This window comes from Mercenaria mercenaria, chromosome 6 (assembly GCF_021730395.1).
Source record: "Mercenaria mercenaria strain notata chromosome 6, MADL_Memer_1, whole genome shotgun sequence".
Lineage (NCBI taxonomy): Eukaryota > Metazoa > Mollusca > Bivalvia > Venerida > Veneridae > Mercenaria > Mercenaria mercenaria.
In genome coordinates this window covers 14842081-14859570 of record NC_069366.1, presented here as the reverse complement: position 1 = coordinate 14859570, position 17490 = coordinate 14842081, and the positions used below count along the sequence as shown (strand labels likewise).

The 17490-nt window shown below is 36.0% G+C and overlaps 2 protein-coding genes across 3 annotated transcripts in view; both read left to right on the top strand.

The window, feature by feature from the left end:
- The window catches only part of LOC123549590 (ankyrin repeat domain-containing protein 27-like), a 43279-nt gene extending 36533 nt beyond the window's left edge, over positions 1-6746 (top strand). Inside the window, exon 28 of the mRNA XM_053546680.1 lies at positions 1868-6746. Coding sequence (XP_053402655.1) covers positions 1868-3015 — 1148 coding nt within the window. The 3' untranslated portion in view covers positions 3016-6746. The remainder of the gene's footprint in view (positions 1-1867) is intronic.
- Positions 6747-13590: 6844 nt separating this feature from the next.
- The window catches only part of LOC123549592 (PH domain leucine-rich repeat-containing protein phosphatase 2-like), a 108227-nt gene continuing 104327 nt past the window's right edge, over positions 13591-17490 (top strand). Inside the window, exons 1-2 of one of the 2 annotated variants that reach the window (XM_053545182.1) lie at positions 13591-13640; positions 14136-14205. In XM_053545182.1, coding sequence (XP_053401157.1) covers positions 14171-14205 — 35 coding nt within the window. In that variant the 5' untranslated portion in view covers positions 13591-13640; positions 14136-14170. Of the gene's footprint in view, positions 13641-13671; positions 13735-14135; positions 14206-17490 lie in introns of those variants that run through there. The other variant, XM_053545181.1, reaches the window with a different exon arrangement.

Here is a 17490-nt window from a genome sequence, read left to right as displayed (position 1 = left end):
GAGCATTTAAATTGTTAGATAAAGTCAAGTACCTGTTTAATGGCTCCCTAACAGCCTAATTTAACATGACATGTAAAAGCTAGCTGCCTTAAGGTCTTAAACATCACTGTCAGTGGCATAGTGTTAATTGATAAAAAGGTGTCAAAAGATAATAGATTCTGTTTGATATTTTGGGTGACAAATCTAATTATGTCACACTTCTATGGCTATTATAAATATGCACCTTGGAGTTGTCCAAGGTTTTAAATGTATTTTTCAAAATCTTTCAGGTGTACATTGAACAAAAGGCAATTATATCATCAGACAGTTTATTAAAATCAAACAAAAATCTATTAGAGAACTGCTGTAACCTGTATAAATAACAGCATACATGTGTATTATTTTTTTTCCAGTGATACAAAAAATAATGCCTAAGTAATGCTAAGCATTAGCATTAGCATTACTTACTTTGGCATTAAATTAGCATTATTTTCAATGCTAAAATTGTGGCATTAATCATTACTTGGCATTATTTGAAAAAAATAATGCATTACTAATGCACTACCATTAGCATTAGCATTACTACAACCCTGCATCCTACATATATTCTTAATTAAGTTAGAGAACTCATGATGAAACTATATAAGTTATAGCCCTTATTTGATTTAAAAAATTTGTTTTCAATTTTGCTTGCAAGTTGTTGTCATTGACATAATAAAATTTAGATTTGTATTGAATTGTAATGAAACAACTCCGTTACATAAGTCTTTCCAAGTTATGGCCCTTGTTATTGTTGAATAGTCGAGTGTGCTGTCTTATGTATAGCACTTTTTTTTCATAGATGAACAAGATTGGGACACATGTACGTCCCAGTTTTTGTCACTTACTTAATTTGATTTGTCAGTAATGAAACTTCACACATGAAAGGTTTTCTTCGCTTTGCTGACAATGAGTCCAGTGATAGCTCTACTTTCCTCAGATATGCCCCATTTCACTATCCAGTATTGAAATAGTTGAGCCAGCTGTCTCCTGTATTAGCAGCAGATTTTTTCTAGAAAAATGCTGAATGGAATGAAATGAAACTTGGTACAGTGATAGATGAAAGGAAGTGCAGAGCACAAGAACAATAAGTCTGTCTTGAATATTTAATCATCTCCCTTTATACTGTATTTCAAGTTTCTCTGGACAATACCTGTGCAACTACTGAAAAGAATTAAATGGTATATTGATAGATGAAATGAGAGGAGTGCAAAACCATTACTTCAGCTTTTGTAATTTCAAATTTATTCCCCTTTTCACTATTGAACACAGCAGCAGGTATTTATCATCCCCTACTCTAGTGTAAATTATAGAGGCAGGGGATTAATTACCCCACTTCCATTATGAAACAAAACAATGGGGATTTATCCTGCCCCCTTCCAATATAAAACACAATGGCCGGGGACTTTTCCCTACTTCCAGTGTTTAAAACACAATGGCAGGGGAATTATCTCCCTTCCACTATAAACTTTATAAAGCACATTGATGGGGGATTCCCTACACCACATCCCTCCTTCCACTATGAAACAGGATGGCTGGGGATTTATCCCCCTTTCCCCAACACTTTCAAATATAAAACCCAGATGCCTGGGAATTATTTCCCCTTCCACTATAAATACAGTAAAACACATTGATAGGGGATTTTTCCCTCTGCCTAATTCGAGATTTATCCTCTTCGCCCCCACCCACTTTCCAATATAAAACACAGCATTGTGGGGAATATGGCCATGAAGCTCTCCTTGTTTAAAGAAGTTTTTTTGTTGCCTGTTTTTGAGTGCTTAACCTAACATGTTTATGTTTGTTTCTTGTTTACAAATTTCGAAGTTATTGTTTTACTAACACATTGCAGGAAATGATAAACTGAGAACTATGGCAACAGATATAGAACAGCCACAACTAGATACACTGCAGCAAATTGGTCTCGGAATCAAAACTTTCGATAAACAAAAGCAGTTAAAGAGAAGTGAGACTTTTGATCATAGCACACCCGCTATTGATGATGCAAGTTTAAAACTTTCTTTATCAATTCAACATTTTGATAAAGAGAAAAGGTTACGAAGAGCTCACACTTTGGATAGAAGCTCAGCTGGTTTAAAGTCGTTGGAACATTCGTTGTCCATTCAGCATTTTGATTTCAGTAGTCTAAAGCATGTGCAGTCAGTTGATAAAAGTAATCCTCTTCATATTTATTCATTGACTAGAAGTTTTAGTTGCTATAGTGATTATGCTGATACACCAACAGAAGACAAGGCTTTCAATATACTTGGAGGTAACTCCAAAGTTATAGAAGAAACTGTAGAAAGTGAAAGTAATTCTGAAGTAATAGAGAATACTTTGGAAAAGGAAGGTTACTCTGAAGGAATATTGGAAACTACAGAAGAATTCAGTGATAATAAACAAGGAGATAATTCCGAAGTTATTGAGAGAATTGTGGAAGAATGTAATAAGTGGGATGAATCGAAAGGTGACAGTGCTGAAAATACAAAAGACGAAAAGAAAAGTGTAAATTCTTGCCAGACTGAAATAAATAACTCTGATATGCATACCAGACATTCTGAAAATAGTACAGTAGAAAATTTAGATGAAATCCCCATTGATTTAAGTAAAGATAAAGAAAAACTTGAAATAAACAAGAACGAAACAGTAGATCAGGAACATGTAATTGAACCAGTTCCACAAATCCATAGTACTGGAAATGCAGAAGCAAATGTCAATGAAAATGTGATAAATTTAACCCAAAATGACATGAAATCCATGGTAACAAACTTTCAAGACAACAATAGAAGTAGGGAAATTCCTGATGCAACAAACGATGAAATTCAATGTAAAACTGACATTGTCAAAAGTGAAGTGACCTGTGATAATAATTCTGATTCAGAAACATGCAAAAATGAAACTGCTGACATAGATGAACCTAATACTGTTACTCAGGATAATATTGAATCAAAAGTAGCCAAAATTGATAATACTGGGTTAAAATGTGCTGATGTAGAATAGTTGGATAGTTTATTTAAGAGAAACAGAAGGTGTTAAGTGTCTTAGCAAATCTGCAAAATCTTTTAAATTGAAACCAGCAATTGCAGTGCACTATATTATTTGACAGTCAAACTGATAGTGCTTAAGCATTTCATATTTTTAGGGTACAGTTGAACTCAGTTCCGTTGAACTAGTGGAACCAGTGGAACTTTGTTCTAGTCAGTGGTAGTTCAAGTCATCTGAGTTTCCAGAAGTGGTTATTCAGAAAAATTGAAAAAAAAAAAGCATTTTTTTTTTTTGTGAAATTTGATAAATTAGGATGCTCAAGTTTAAAAATAGAAGTTACAGCTTACTATTCTGGTTAGAAAAATCATGCCTGTTTTTAGCTCACCTGAGCCAAAGGCTCATGGTGAGCTTTTGTGACCGCTCAATGTCCGTCGTCGGTAGTGCGTCATGTGTCCGTCAACAATTTCTAAAAAAATCTTCTTCTTGAAAACCACTGAACAGAATTACACCAAACTTCACAGGAATGATCCTTGGGTGGCCCCCTTTCAAAATTTTTCAAAGAATTGAATTCCATGCAGAACTCTGGTTGCCATGGCAACTGAAACAAAAAAAAAAATTAAAAATCTTCTTTTCCAAAACCGCAAGGCGTAGAGTCTTGATATTTGGCATGTGACATTGTCAAATGGTCCTCTAGAAAGATTATTCAAATTGTACCCCTGGGTTGAAAAGAGGCCCCGCCCCGGGGGTCACAAGTTTTACATAGACATATAGGAAAAATCTTTAAAAATCTTGTCTAAAACCACAAGACCTAGGCCTTTGATATTTGGTATGTAGCATTGCCTTGTGGTCCTCTACCAAAATTGTTCAAATTATAACCCTAGGGTGAAAAGAGGCCCAGCCCTGGGGGGTCTCAAGCTCAAGATTTTCATCGCTATGGGTAGGATCAATTCCCTATCAATATCAAGGTAGATTTTGGAATAAAAACAACACTGCTAATATTGTATTGTATTATAGGTAATTTCCGTCTCTTGGATAGGCGCACCCTCCGGAGAGGTCTATTTATTTATATGAACTGTGCTCACTATGTGCTTTTATTTACAAGTGCACACAAGGTGAATACATTCCATATTTGTACTGATGTGCAAGGCGTTGCAGTTCAGACAAGTTATGTGGACGCTTATTAGGCACAAAGAAAAGGCATATTCTTCCAAAAAATCCGAAGTCAGACGCTCTGTGCACGTGCCGGAAGTACACATTTTTTAATTTGATAGTATATATCTCATTCAGTATATAGCATGTTACCGTGGAGGGGTCGATCCCTCAAAGCGATGAAATCGGGATCGATCCCCTTTAAGTTCATTGTTTTTTATATGATTTTTTTCTGGACCGGATGTTGAGTTCAAGTGAAGAGTGTATTTAAGCGATCTGAGTTCAAGCAAACAAAGTTGGGCTGTATATCTATTTTTTGTGCTAGCTAAGATGATATAAAACAGGCATGACTTTTCTAACCAGAATAGTAAGCTGTAACTTCTATTTCTATTTTTTGTGCTAGCTAAGATGATATAAGAAGAGAAATTCATGAAAAATGTGATATGTTTAATTTGCAGAACATAAACAAAGAAGGATATATGCTATGAGTATTATTTCTAAACAAAGAAAATCCAGTGAGAAGATTATTGTTCACAGAATTTATTTATTAACTATAATACTTGTAATTTAAGACTGATGTTTAAATGTTCCACTTCATTTTGAATTCTATAATTGCCATAAGAAAAAAAAAAACAAGTGCTCAACTTTACTGAAATATTGACATATTGGAATGCCTGTCATTTATAGATTATGTTTGGATCATATGTGCAATAAGTTATATTTGAAATATTATTTTTATGATTAATGGAAGATAATCATGACTCTGTATTGAAGGGTTATAGTTCATTTGTGGGCATTAGATTTATAATTCCCTGAAAACAAGAAGACTGAGCCGCGCCATGAGAAAACCAACATAGTGCGTTTGCGACCAGCATGGATCCAGACCAGCCTGCGCATCTGCGCAGTCTGGTCAGGATCCATGCTGTTTGCCAACGGTTTCTCTAATTGCAATAGGCTTTGAAAGCAAACAGTATGGATCCTGACCAGACTGCGCAGATGCGCAGGCTGGTCTGGATCCATGCTGGTCGCAAACACACTACGTTGGTTTTCTCATGGCGCGGCTCATTTTAATTTAGTAGTTCTTTGATGAATGTTTTAAATGTTCTAATCAGTTATTTCATGTACTACATGTTTGGTTTGGTAATGTTGCATTACATTATACTGTGGTGGTAAAGCCAAAATATTTTAAAGTTATTTGACCATTGTTGTTAATTCTTGTTATCTATCTTTAATCATGTTTAGCTTTTTTGTTAAAAAAAGCAGTTAGTTGTTTTGTTGATGATACTTTTGTTCTTTGAAGAAACCTATGTGAAATTATTACATGACTCCCTATAAATTGTTGGTCAATAAATTTGTCCCTATGACCAGCATGTAGCTGGTTGCAGGACATTGGTTCTCACATTCATAAAACATAACTTTTGGATAACTATGCAGATTACCCAGAAAAAAATTACTAGGGCTGAAAAATTTTAGGAAGTTTTTGAACTGTAAGGAAGTTTAACTTCAGACATTTTGGAAAAAATAAAAACACTGAGCAGTAATAAAATGGCTAGTCAACAGAATCGGGCAAAAAATATGATCAGGGAGCATGGTAGCTGTAAAATACCTATTCTGGATGGTTTTCTAATGGATCATTTTCTTTCTTGAAACAGATTTTATGAAAAAGGTTTATTTTCATTTCTTTGCCGTCAGTCCTGTTAGTAAAAGTTGGCACATGCAACATAGGTCGCTTAGCTAAAGTCAAACGTTAAAAGAAAAGAAAAAAAAAAATTTGTGACCATAACCACTCGGGCACAGAGACAACATAAAAAAGTTTCAGATACCATGTAATAAAGCACTAATCGTTTACCAATCAGTAGTCAAGACTTTTTGCCCTTTGTACTTTGGAGTTAATAAGTGAATAACATTTAAACTATTATATTGCTTTGAAGTTAATCTTACATCAGTACTATGATTTTTATGATAATTATATATTATATCTGCTGTGTTTAAAACAGTTCGCAATGGTTAGAAACGTGGCAGTCTGTAACACTGCACTCATGTTGTATTTTAACATATGTTAAGATATTTTCAATGGTGAACAAGTATATTACATACTTATCAACAGCACTTTATGTTAAGATGAAGAATTAACCCTTATCCTGCTGGACACAACTGATTCTGCCTTTGCGACCAGTGAAGATCAAGATCAGCCTGCACATCTATGCAGTCTGATCATGATCTGCACTGTTGGCCATTCAGTCAGTATCTTTTGATAAGCACCCCTTTTAACAGTTAATGGTACTATCCAAATTGAAAGATGGACAAGTTCATTATAGAAATTTAGCAGGGTAAGGGTACATATTCTCAAATCATCCTTCTTAACAGAATATATAAGCTTTTGTAACATGATAGTTTTGATACAGGGTGTATTTTGTTCTGTTCATATAACATGAAATGCATCCATATATCTCATTTATATTTGCATAAAATAACTTTATTTTCGTGAGAAATGAATTTAACTATAAAATTGTTTACCGTTAATGCAGCATAAATAATTATGCAACTGCTACATATTATTTATTAAAAGTGCTATATTAAATAAAAAAGATACAAGATCTTTAGTTTTTTGTGGTTTTTTTTGCAACAGATGAAAAGATTCTTATTGAGTAGATAAAAAGGTACATAATACAACAATAATTTATTTAAATGATAGTAACCTGTCTCATAGATGGCTTTAAGCTGCCCCAAATGTAGCTATAATCAATTTTTTTCCCCTTTTTAAATAAGGGTAAATTGAGTTTAGGTCATCCTAAAAAGGGGGGAACATTGTGTCAAGATTATTTAACTATAAAATGTATGTCTGGTTTTAATTTCCTAACAATTGATGTAGACACAAAATTCTGGCAAATATATTGGGTGTCTGAAGTTAGAAAGTTCTTAGGATGGTATCACGTATATCTGTGTCTGTCCAGCCCAACAGTGTAATAGCACACATTTAAATGAGGTAGCATACAGTTGTTTTGCAACCTCTGCTTCATGTTTACATACATTGCTGCAAAACAGTTGAACTTTATATGAGCCACACCATGAGAAAACCAACATAGTGCATTTGCGACCAGCATGGATCCAGACCAGCCTGCGCAGTCTGGTCAGGATCCATGCTGTTCACTAATGGTTTCTCTAATTGCAATAGGCTTTGAAAGCGAACAGCATGGATCCTGACCAGACTGCGCAGATGTGGTGAGCTTTTGTGACCGCTCAATGTCCGTCGTGCGTCGTCAGTCGTGCGTCCGTCAACATTTTATAAAAAAATCTTCTTCTTGAAAACCACTGGGCAGAATTACACCAAACTTCACAGGGATGATCCTTGTATGGTCCCCTTTCAAAATTTTTCAAAGAATTTAATTCCAGGCAGAACTCTGGTTGCCATGGCAACCGAAAGGAAAACTTTTAAAAATCTTCTTGTCCAAAACCGCAAGGCATAGAGCCTTGATATTTAGCATGTGACATCATCTTATGGTCCTCTATCAAGGTTGTTAAAATTGTGCCCCTAGGGTGAAAAGAGGCCCTGCCCCGGGGGTTACAAGTTTTACATAGACTTATATAGTAAAAAACTTTAAAAATCTTCTTGTCTATAACCACATGACCTAGGCCTTTGATATTTGGTATGTAGCATTGCCTTGTGGTCCTCTACCAAAATATTTCAAATTATGCCCCTGGGGTGAAAAGAGGCCCCGCCCCGGGGGTCACAAGTTTTACATAGACTTATATAGGAAAAAACTTTAAAAATCTTCTTGTCTAAAACCACATGACCTAGGCCTTTGATATTTTGTTTGTAGCATTGCCTTGTGGTCCTCTACCAAAATTATTCAAATTATGCCCCTGGGGTGAAAAGAGGCCCTACCCTGGGGGGTCTCATGTTTTACATAGACTTGTAAAGGAAAAAAAAAATTTAAAAATCTTCTTGCCTGAAACTGCAAGGCCTAGGCTTTTGATATTAAGTATGTTGCCTTTCCTAGTGTTTCTCTACCAAAATTGTTCAAATTATGTCCCTAGGGTGAAAAGAGGCCCTGCCCTGTGGGTACCAAGTTTAACATAGACTTATATAGGAAAAAAATTAAAGATCTTCTTGTCTGAAAGTTCAAGGCCTAGGCACTTGATATTTTGGTGTATAACATTGCCTTGTGGATCTCTAACAAGTTTTTTCAAATTATGGCGCTGGGGTGAAAAGAGGCCCCGCCCCGTGGGTCACTTGTTATAATTATGAGTTACATAAGAAAAATACTTCAAAAATTATCAGGTCATATTTCCTAGACTGTTTAATTATAATTACCTGATGACCCAAGCGATTAGGTATCACTTGACTGAGACCTTGACCTACTGACCTAGCTACCTTTTTTGTTTTTTAAGATACAGCCTTGAAATTTGGATGACATGTACAGTTTTGCACACTGATCTTAAAACTGACTTTCAGTGACCATGAATGTGACCTACTGACCTACTTTCTAATATTTTAGCATCAGTTTGTCATTTGAAACATGTGGCTCATATTACTCAGGTGAGCGATTCAGGGTCATCATGACCCTCTTGTTTCTTATAAGTGGTTTACAGTTTTGAAGGTGCATGGAATGAAATAAATACCCCTGTTAATCATTGTGTTTGATAATTTAGTTAAACACTGCATGACTACTTGAAGTTGCAAGGGAATGATTGAAATGTTTTAAAAATCCAGGGTTTCAAGCTATCCAAAGTGTGTGTTTGGGTTTAACATCTTTTTCAACAAGTTTTCAGTCATATAAACCACAGTGTTTTCTTGTAGCAGTGAGCACAATGCCCAGCTTTATAGTGCTGCCTCACTGGAATATCATGCCATAGAGACGCGACATGATACCACACCCAATCACATTATACTTATACTGGGCTGACCAGTCCTAGCACTATCCTCTTAATGCTGAGCACCAAGCAAGGGAGCTACTAGTACCATTTTTACGTCGTTGGTATGACGCGGCCAGGGAGCGAACCATGGACCTCCCACTCCCGAAGCTACCGAGGCAGTCCCAAATAAAGTAAATATAAATAAATGGCCAGCAACCACATGAATTGCTTGAGTCATCTCTGATCCTCGGGCGAGCAGTGATCAGTGTCTGAAAGTGAAAACTTGCTGCCAACTGGTGTATTAATTATAATACCGTAGCTACCGTAACATGTTATAGCTTATGTAATGATAATGTAACATATTTCATAAATACCTGCATAAATTGCTGTTTGTCCAATTTATATTTATAATAATCATAAAATATGCTACACTCGTCATCAGAGTTGTAATCACTGTTGAGCTAGTTGATAATAATTTTTCCAAATATCTTTGCGAAAAATCTTATATTAACAGTAATATAGTTTAAACAATATGACCATAATAATTAATAGATTTAAAAAAGTTCATAAAGTATGACTTAATAAATGGAATAGTCACATCTGTGGAGCTACGAAAGCTGCGTAAACATAACATTCTTTTAAGAGGTTAAAATTCAGCGTAGATGAAAAACATTGTTTATTTCCCAGTCTGTACGTAGAGTTCTTGGCAATAAATATACATATTACTAATGGTGATTTTGTTTGGTTCAAATATTTCCCAGGGCAAAACTTGATCGAAACTCAAAAGTCATTACACAACCATTGTTTCATATGTAGAGATTGCCAAAAGTTTGTTCAAATTACCTATTTTCAGCATACAATTTCAGCATTCTCTTGTTTTATGGAAAGCAGTGTGCGTGTTAAACTATATTTATGCTTGGAGAACGTCATATTGCTTAACAAGAATACATAATCGTAATGAAATTCCTGAGTGTCATTTACAGGTACTTAACTTTAAAAGGACAGTTTAACTGATATGTAAACCGCCTAGGTTGCCTAGTGGTAGAGTGCCCACTTAGAGTGTGGGAGGTCGTGGGTTTGAGTCCTGGCCTCATCATATCAAAGACATAAAAAATGGTACTAGTAGTTTCCTCGCTTGGCGCTCAGCATTAAGAGGATAGTGCTAGGGCTGGTCTGCCAAGTGTCAGTATTATAAATGTGTGGGGTATCGTGTCACGTGTCTGGCATAATATTTCAGTGAGGCAGCACTATAAAGTTTGGCATTGTGCTCACTGCTATAAGTAGACACCATCGTTTATATGACTGAAAAATTGTTGAAAAAAAAGTTAGACCTGAACACACACACTTTACTGATATGTAATGTCTGGCCATAGCTCAAAGAAACATATTGGTCTTGAACTAATGAAAACTTGCATGCTGCACATTGTCTCAGTATTGTAAACATTTGTGCCAGGTAATTTGATAATCCTTCATAAAAGTTAAAATATTAAGAGGGGACATAAAATACTACCAGTTTGACCTTTGATCTCATTTGACCCAATGTCAGTGAAAGTTATCTGAAAATCATTAAAAAGTGGTAAAAAAATATAGCGGAAATGAGAGGTTTGTATAAAAATAAAAGAAAGTTTCATTCTACTCATTGCCATAATCAGGCATGATTAAGGCAAACATTTGTGAGACATTATTTGAAAATTCTTGATGAAGATAAAACCATACATAATGGATATGATATTGTGAAAAAGATATGAACAGATGGAAGAACAGACTGACAGATGTCTGGACTAAAACAACGTCTCCCCAGATACTGGAAAATTGGAAAGTTCAATAAATGAAACAAGTTTTGTTAGCTTACCTGAAGTGTATACTCCGGATGAGTTATTAGTACATGTATTGGTGGATGGTCTGGCATTCATCGGTGGCAATTTAAATAAACATCTCCAAAACTACTGGACAGAATTATGCTAAACTTGGTTTGTAGCATCCTGGCAAGTTCCTCTCTCAAGTTTTAGAAATTGTTCTGCTTGACACCTTGTAAGAGCTGCTAGAGATATAAATAACAAAAAAGAATTAAATGACTTTTCCTCTTGAACCACTTGATTCCAAGGCCAAGTTTCACAGGTGAGCGATATAGGTCATCATGACCCTCTTATATATTTTTAGCTCACCTGAGCACGAAGTACTCAAAGGTGAGCTTTTGTGATCGCCCTTTGTCCGTCATCAGTCTTCGTCTGTCCGTCGTCGTCGTCGTCATCAACAATTTGACTGTTAACACTTTAGAGGTCACAATTTTGGCCCAATCTTAATGAAACTTGGTCAGAATGTTACTCTCAATAAAATCTTGGATGAATTTGATATTGGGTCATCTGGGGTAAATTACTAGGTCACCAGGTCAAATCAAAGGAAAAGCTTGTTAACACTCTAGAGGCCACATTTATGACTGTATCTTCATGAAACTTTGTCAGAATGTTAATCTTGATGATCTTTAGGTCTTTTCTGAATCTGGGTCAGGTGGGGTCAATAACTAGGTCACCAGGTCAAATCAAATGTAAAGCTTGTTTTCACTCTAGAGGCCACATTTATGATTGTATCTTCATGAAACTTGGTCAGAATGTTAATCTTGATGATCTTTAGGCCAAGTTTAAATCAGGGTCATATGGGGTCAAAAACTAGGTCACCAGGTCAAATCAAAGGAAAAGCTAGTTAACACTTTAAAGGCCACATTCATAGTCATATCTTAATGAAACTTGGTCAGAATGTTAATCTTGATGATCTTTAGGTCAAGTTTAAATCTGAGTCAGGTGGGGTGAAAACCTAGGTCACCGGGTCAAATCAAATGTAAAGCTTGCTAACACTCTAGAGGACGTTGGTGATAATATCTCTCTGAAACTTGGTCAGAATGTTAATCTTGATGATTTTAGGTCAAGTTCAAATCTAGGTCTAGTGAAGTCAGAAACTAGGTCACCAGGTCAAATCAAAGGAAAAGCTTGTTAACACTCTAGAGGCCACATTTATGACTATATCTTAATGAAACTTGGTCAGAATGTTAACCTCGATTAGTTTTAGGTCAAGTTTGAATCTGGGTCTGGTGGGGTTAAAAACTAGGTCACCAGGTCAAATCAAAAGAAAAAGTTAGTTAACACTCTAGAGGCCACATTTATGACCGTACCATAATGAAACTTGGTCAGAATGTTAATCTTGATTATCTTTAGGTCAAGTTTGAATCTGGGTCATGTGGAATGTGACCTACTGACCTACTTTTTTGTTTTTTAAGATACAGCCTTGAAATCTGGATGACATGTACAGTTTTGCACACTGATCTTAAAACTGACTTCAGTGACCATGAATTTGACCTACTGACCTACTTTCTTCAGGCGAGCGATACAGGGCCTCCAGGGCCCTCTTGTTTACACTAAACACAGATGTTTTCATTCATGATTCAGTGTGTCATGCGTATTTTTAAGTTTAGGTCAGGTTAGTGACATAGTGCCACTATGACCTTCTTGTTTTATGATTAAATTAAAGTTATCTTGTGGAAGATCTCATGTTTGGCTGGGTTTCACCATGGACGACAATTTTTTTTGCCATTTTTTGAATATGTAATTATTTGTGTAAGTCATGTCTTACAATGTTACAGTGACTAAATAAACACCATAACAAAACTAAAATACAATTTGAAATAAGAACAAGAGCTGTCACTAATGGTGACAAATGCCCCCGCAGCACCTTGACCTTTGACCTGGTGACCCCAAAGTCAGTAGGGGTGGTGTACTCATAAAGTACTATCAGCATGTGAAGTTTGAAGGTCCTGGGTGAAGTGGTTCGCATGTAAAGTGCCTTCATGCAAAAAGTTAACGTTGGCTCCTGTGACCTTGACCGTTGACCTGGTGACCCCAAAGTCAGTAGGGTTGGTGTACTCATAAAGTACTATCAGCGTGTAAAGTTTAAAGGTCCTGGGTGAAGTGGTTTGCGAGTAAAGTGCCTTCATGCAAAAAGTTAACATTGGCCCCTGTGACCTTGACCTTTGACCCGGTGACTTTAAAGTCAGTAGGAGTGGTGTACTCAATAAGTACTATCAGCATGTGAAGATTGAAGGTCCTGGGTGCAGTGGTTTGCAGGTAAAGTGCCTTCATGCAAAAAGTTAACGTTGGCCCCTGTGACCTTGACCTTTGACCTGGTGACCCCAAAGTCAGTAGGGGTGGTGTACTCAATAAGTACTATCAGCATGTGAAGTTTGAAGGTCCTGGGTGCAGTGGTTATAGAGTAAAGTGCCTTCATGCAAAAAGTTAACGTGACGAATAAACTAACTAACTATCGAACGGACGGACAGTTGAAAACTAATATGCCTCCCTTCGAGGGCATAAAAATTGAGTAGGATGTATTAACAAACATGTTCCATTTAAATATTCATTATGAAATGGTAAAGCATATAGAAAATATTAAATATATTTATGCATTTTAATTGCATTTTCACTGGTCCCGTGAGCAGTTTACAAATTATAGCTCATTAAATATGCTAATTATACAGTAGAAAATCCTTTGAGATGGATGAAACCTGGGATCATCCACACTATGTTCTCACAGGATGGATGTTAATTGATGTGTCTCACTGACAGCCTCATCTCAATACATATAAGGTACTTTCCAGTTGTTAAATTTCTCACATTCAGCCCTATTTTAACGAGATTATCATTTAAAAAGGTTATTTCACAGGACAAATACTTTATTAAGGTAAGAAAATTTAATTTAAAGAGCATGTTTTTTTTATATAGAAATTTGATAGCAATGTATTTTGGTAATCTTTGTATTTAGTCTTACAATTCAATTTATATTTTGTTACGATTGTAATAGAAATTAAATTTCTCTGATATTAAGTTTTATTTACCTAGGTGTTTCTTTTTCCTTTAGAAACCTTGCCCATTTTCCAGTTTGGACAGTACCATTAGCTGTTAAAAGGGGTGCTTACCAAAAAGATACAGACTAAATAGCGAACAGTGCAGACCATGATCCGCCTGCCCGAATGTGCAGGCTGACCTTGGTCTGCACTGGTTGCAAAGGCAGAATCACTCGCCACAAGCAGGCTAAAGGTTAAAACAGATCTAAGACTTACAATATTCTTTTATGTTCTTCAGAATATCTGTAAGAAGTTTGCAGTGATGTAGGAAAGATGACAGAAATCATGGTGAAGGAATCCAGTTCTCTGTAAGTAACTGTGTCCAAATTTATCTTCACAATGTCAAAACTCACTTGAAAAAGCTGTTGTTGTTGTTGTTTTTTTTTTTGGGGGGGATGGGGGGGGGGGGGGTTTGGTAGGAATTAAGTTTGAAGATTTCCACGAAATGTTTAGTATATTTGCCTGTAGACTAAAGTCTTGTTTAAGATGTGCAATATAGTAACTAGCTTGAAGATGACTGCCCATTTAAAAACTTACTATGGTGTGCAGTGGGATAAACTTTCTTGAATATTGTCTTGAAACATCAATTCGCTTGCTCACTAAATACTTGTTAGCCCTTCTGCTTTAATAGCTTGATAAAAAAGAGCATAGTTTGGTCTACAGATCTATGGGTCCTGAGTTTGATCCCTAAAGCATATATTCCGCATGACATTTTGAAACGAGACATTGTGTCTGAAATCATTTGTCCTCCACCTCTGATTCATGTGGGGAAGTTGGCAGTTATTTGCAGAGAACAGGTTTGTAATGGTACAGAATTCAGGAACACTGGATAGGTAAACTGCTTGCCATTGGTAACTGAAAAGGTGCTTTTTAACCCTACTTGTTTAGGATTTGCAATATGGGGACTTGTTTGAAGATTGTTTGGAGTATCTACTATCTAGTGTGTGTGGTTGGCCCCTAAAGACTTTAGGATGTGCAGCATGGTAACTGGCTTGAAGTCTAGTATATTTGCCTTATAACTGAAAACTTGTTTAATATGTATAGTATGATATCTGGTTTGAAGATTGTCCTGACTTGCATGTCAATTAATTGTAAACTTGTTTAGGATTATTGTGCTGAGTTGACTTATTTGAAGGGTTTCTGTAGTTGCTTGCTCAACAAAGATTTGTTTAGGATGTGCTGTATGATAACTGCCTTGAAAGTAGCATGGAAATGCATCATCATGGATGTGCAATTTGATAAATTTCTTTACCTTTCACTGAATATCCAATCAATATATTTACTGTTTGAACCTTTAGCCTGCTTGCTGGAACCACTGCCTTACCCTTGCATGATCGTAAGAAGAGACTAATAGGGTCTTAACACTTGGTTTTGCAGTAACTCTGTGATTCCAGCAGGTATGCAAATTTTGATTCCATACCTCATGTTTAAATGAGATGTGGAACCAAAATTTATAGTCGTGTTTGGCGCCATATATCCTATACTGTGTTGGTGCACCGTAAAACCCAAATAAATAAATAAAATTAGCCTGCTTGCGGCAAGTGGTTTTGCCTTTGCAACCAGTGCAGACCAAGATTGGCACTGTTCGCTATTCAGTCAGTATATTTTCATTGAACACGGTACCCCTTCAAATATTAAATGATATTGCCCAAATTGAATGATGGGACAATCCAATTTAAAAATTTAGCAGGCTAAAGTTTGAATATACAAGTAAAATGAGGCTGAAGTAGTGCAGTTAACAGCATGATGGTAATCCTTTCTCCATCATTTGTCGGATGTCATGACTGAATGGTTAAGGTGACTTAGTTTTAAACACTTGTTCCTACCTAATGCTGCTTTACTTGAATTTTGCCTTCTAATGTCTTGAAGAAGGCCAGCATTTCAGCCCAGATGCCCATCAGTGTTTTCCACACTGCTTAGCTTAATGCTGGATGGCTACTAGAGGAGCCACTAGACTGATAATAAGGAATAAGTCGCAAAATGTAGCCATCCAGCACAAAGTGCTCATGGTGAGCTATTGCAATCTCGCTTTGTCCATTGATCATCGTGCGTGCATCCATGCGTGCATCTGTCAAGTTGTCCGTCAGTTGTTAACAATTGTGTTTAAACGACATCTCCTCCAAAACCAATGAAGGGCCCATGATGTTCCTTGGATGGTCCTCTACCAAAGTTGTTCAAACGGTTCCTCTTGGTTGCACATAGGGGCTGCCAGAGCTTAAAATAGAAAAAAACTTCAAACAACATCTCCTCCTAAACCGATGGTCTGATTTTAAAATAATTTCACACAAATGGTCCTTATATCATTCTCTACCAAGATCGTTCAAATTGTATCGATTCGACAAAAAAAAATGGCTGCTGGAGGACGTGGTCACTATGTGTATAGTGGAAACTTTAAATTTTAAAGTCTTCTTGTATGAAACTGCTTGCCCTATTTTAGAATAATTTTACACAAATGATCCTTGTGTGACCCTCTACCAAGATTGTTCAAATTATTTTGATTCATCAAAAACCATGGCCGCCAGAGGACATAGTCACTTTTCTTATATTTTTCTTATTTTATGTGATAGTTTTAGATGAAAGTCTATTTTAGATGTGATAGTTTCAAATGAAAGTCTGTTCTAGAGGTTATCACAGAGAACTGGATGTAATTCTATGATATTGGACATAGGATATAGACTGGCTACAAAAAAATATCGTTGTCTAAGAACTAATCTAGATGGCTACTTCTACACTGTGTAATTTACAGCTGTTTATCCCTAGAACCTTTGGAAGTTTACTACTGTAGTGAAATTTAAAAAAAAAAGAAATTCAACTTACATAAACACATTTTAAGAAAAATAGTTTCGAAATAAATGAGATTTCTTTGATTAAATTTTGATAAAGATATTAAACTGGGGTTTAATGGGCTAGAATGTGATATATTAATGTGCTTCCTGCATATTTAAACTGATATTTAATGTTTGTTTTATGAATGTACAGGTAGAATTAGATCACATTTGGAAAGCAGTGTTTATTGGCAATAAAACATTGGTAATTGGTACAATCACTACAAAAATTATGGGTGTAATAGGTGATATAGCTCTAGGCATTTCTTAAATGGAACATTTTGTACTTATAAATTTTTTATGTGCTACCACATGGCCATAATCAAACAGACTGTAGCAAGATAATTGTTGTAATTGTAGAGCTGTAACACTAGTGGACAGTGTGACTGCTGTTTCCCTATCCCTGTAGAAGTAATGGGGTTATTCAGTACTGTAATTGATGTACTTGTCTACAGCAGCTTCTAACAGTTAGCTGTCAAGGCTCTACAAAGGCCACAAGTGTGATCTGGGTTAGAAAGAACATCTTCTTCAGGTGCGGGAGGTCGTGGATTCAATCCCGGGCTGCGTCATACAATAGATGTGAAAAATGGTACCAGTACGTAGCTCCCTTGCTTGGCGTTTAGCATTAAAAGGGAAACTGACGTCTTTTCTCTCATACCCTCTATCAGGAATGAGGTGTCAAGATTGATTGATTTAAGTTGTAGAACTTTCTTCACAATCGACCTAAAAAAAATTATCTATTAACTAAGACAGTTTCCATCCTTGGGG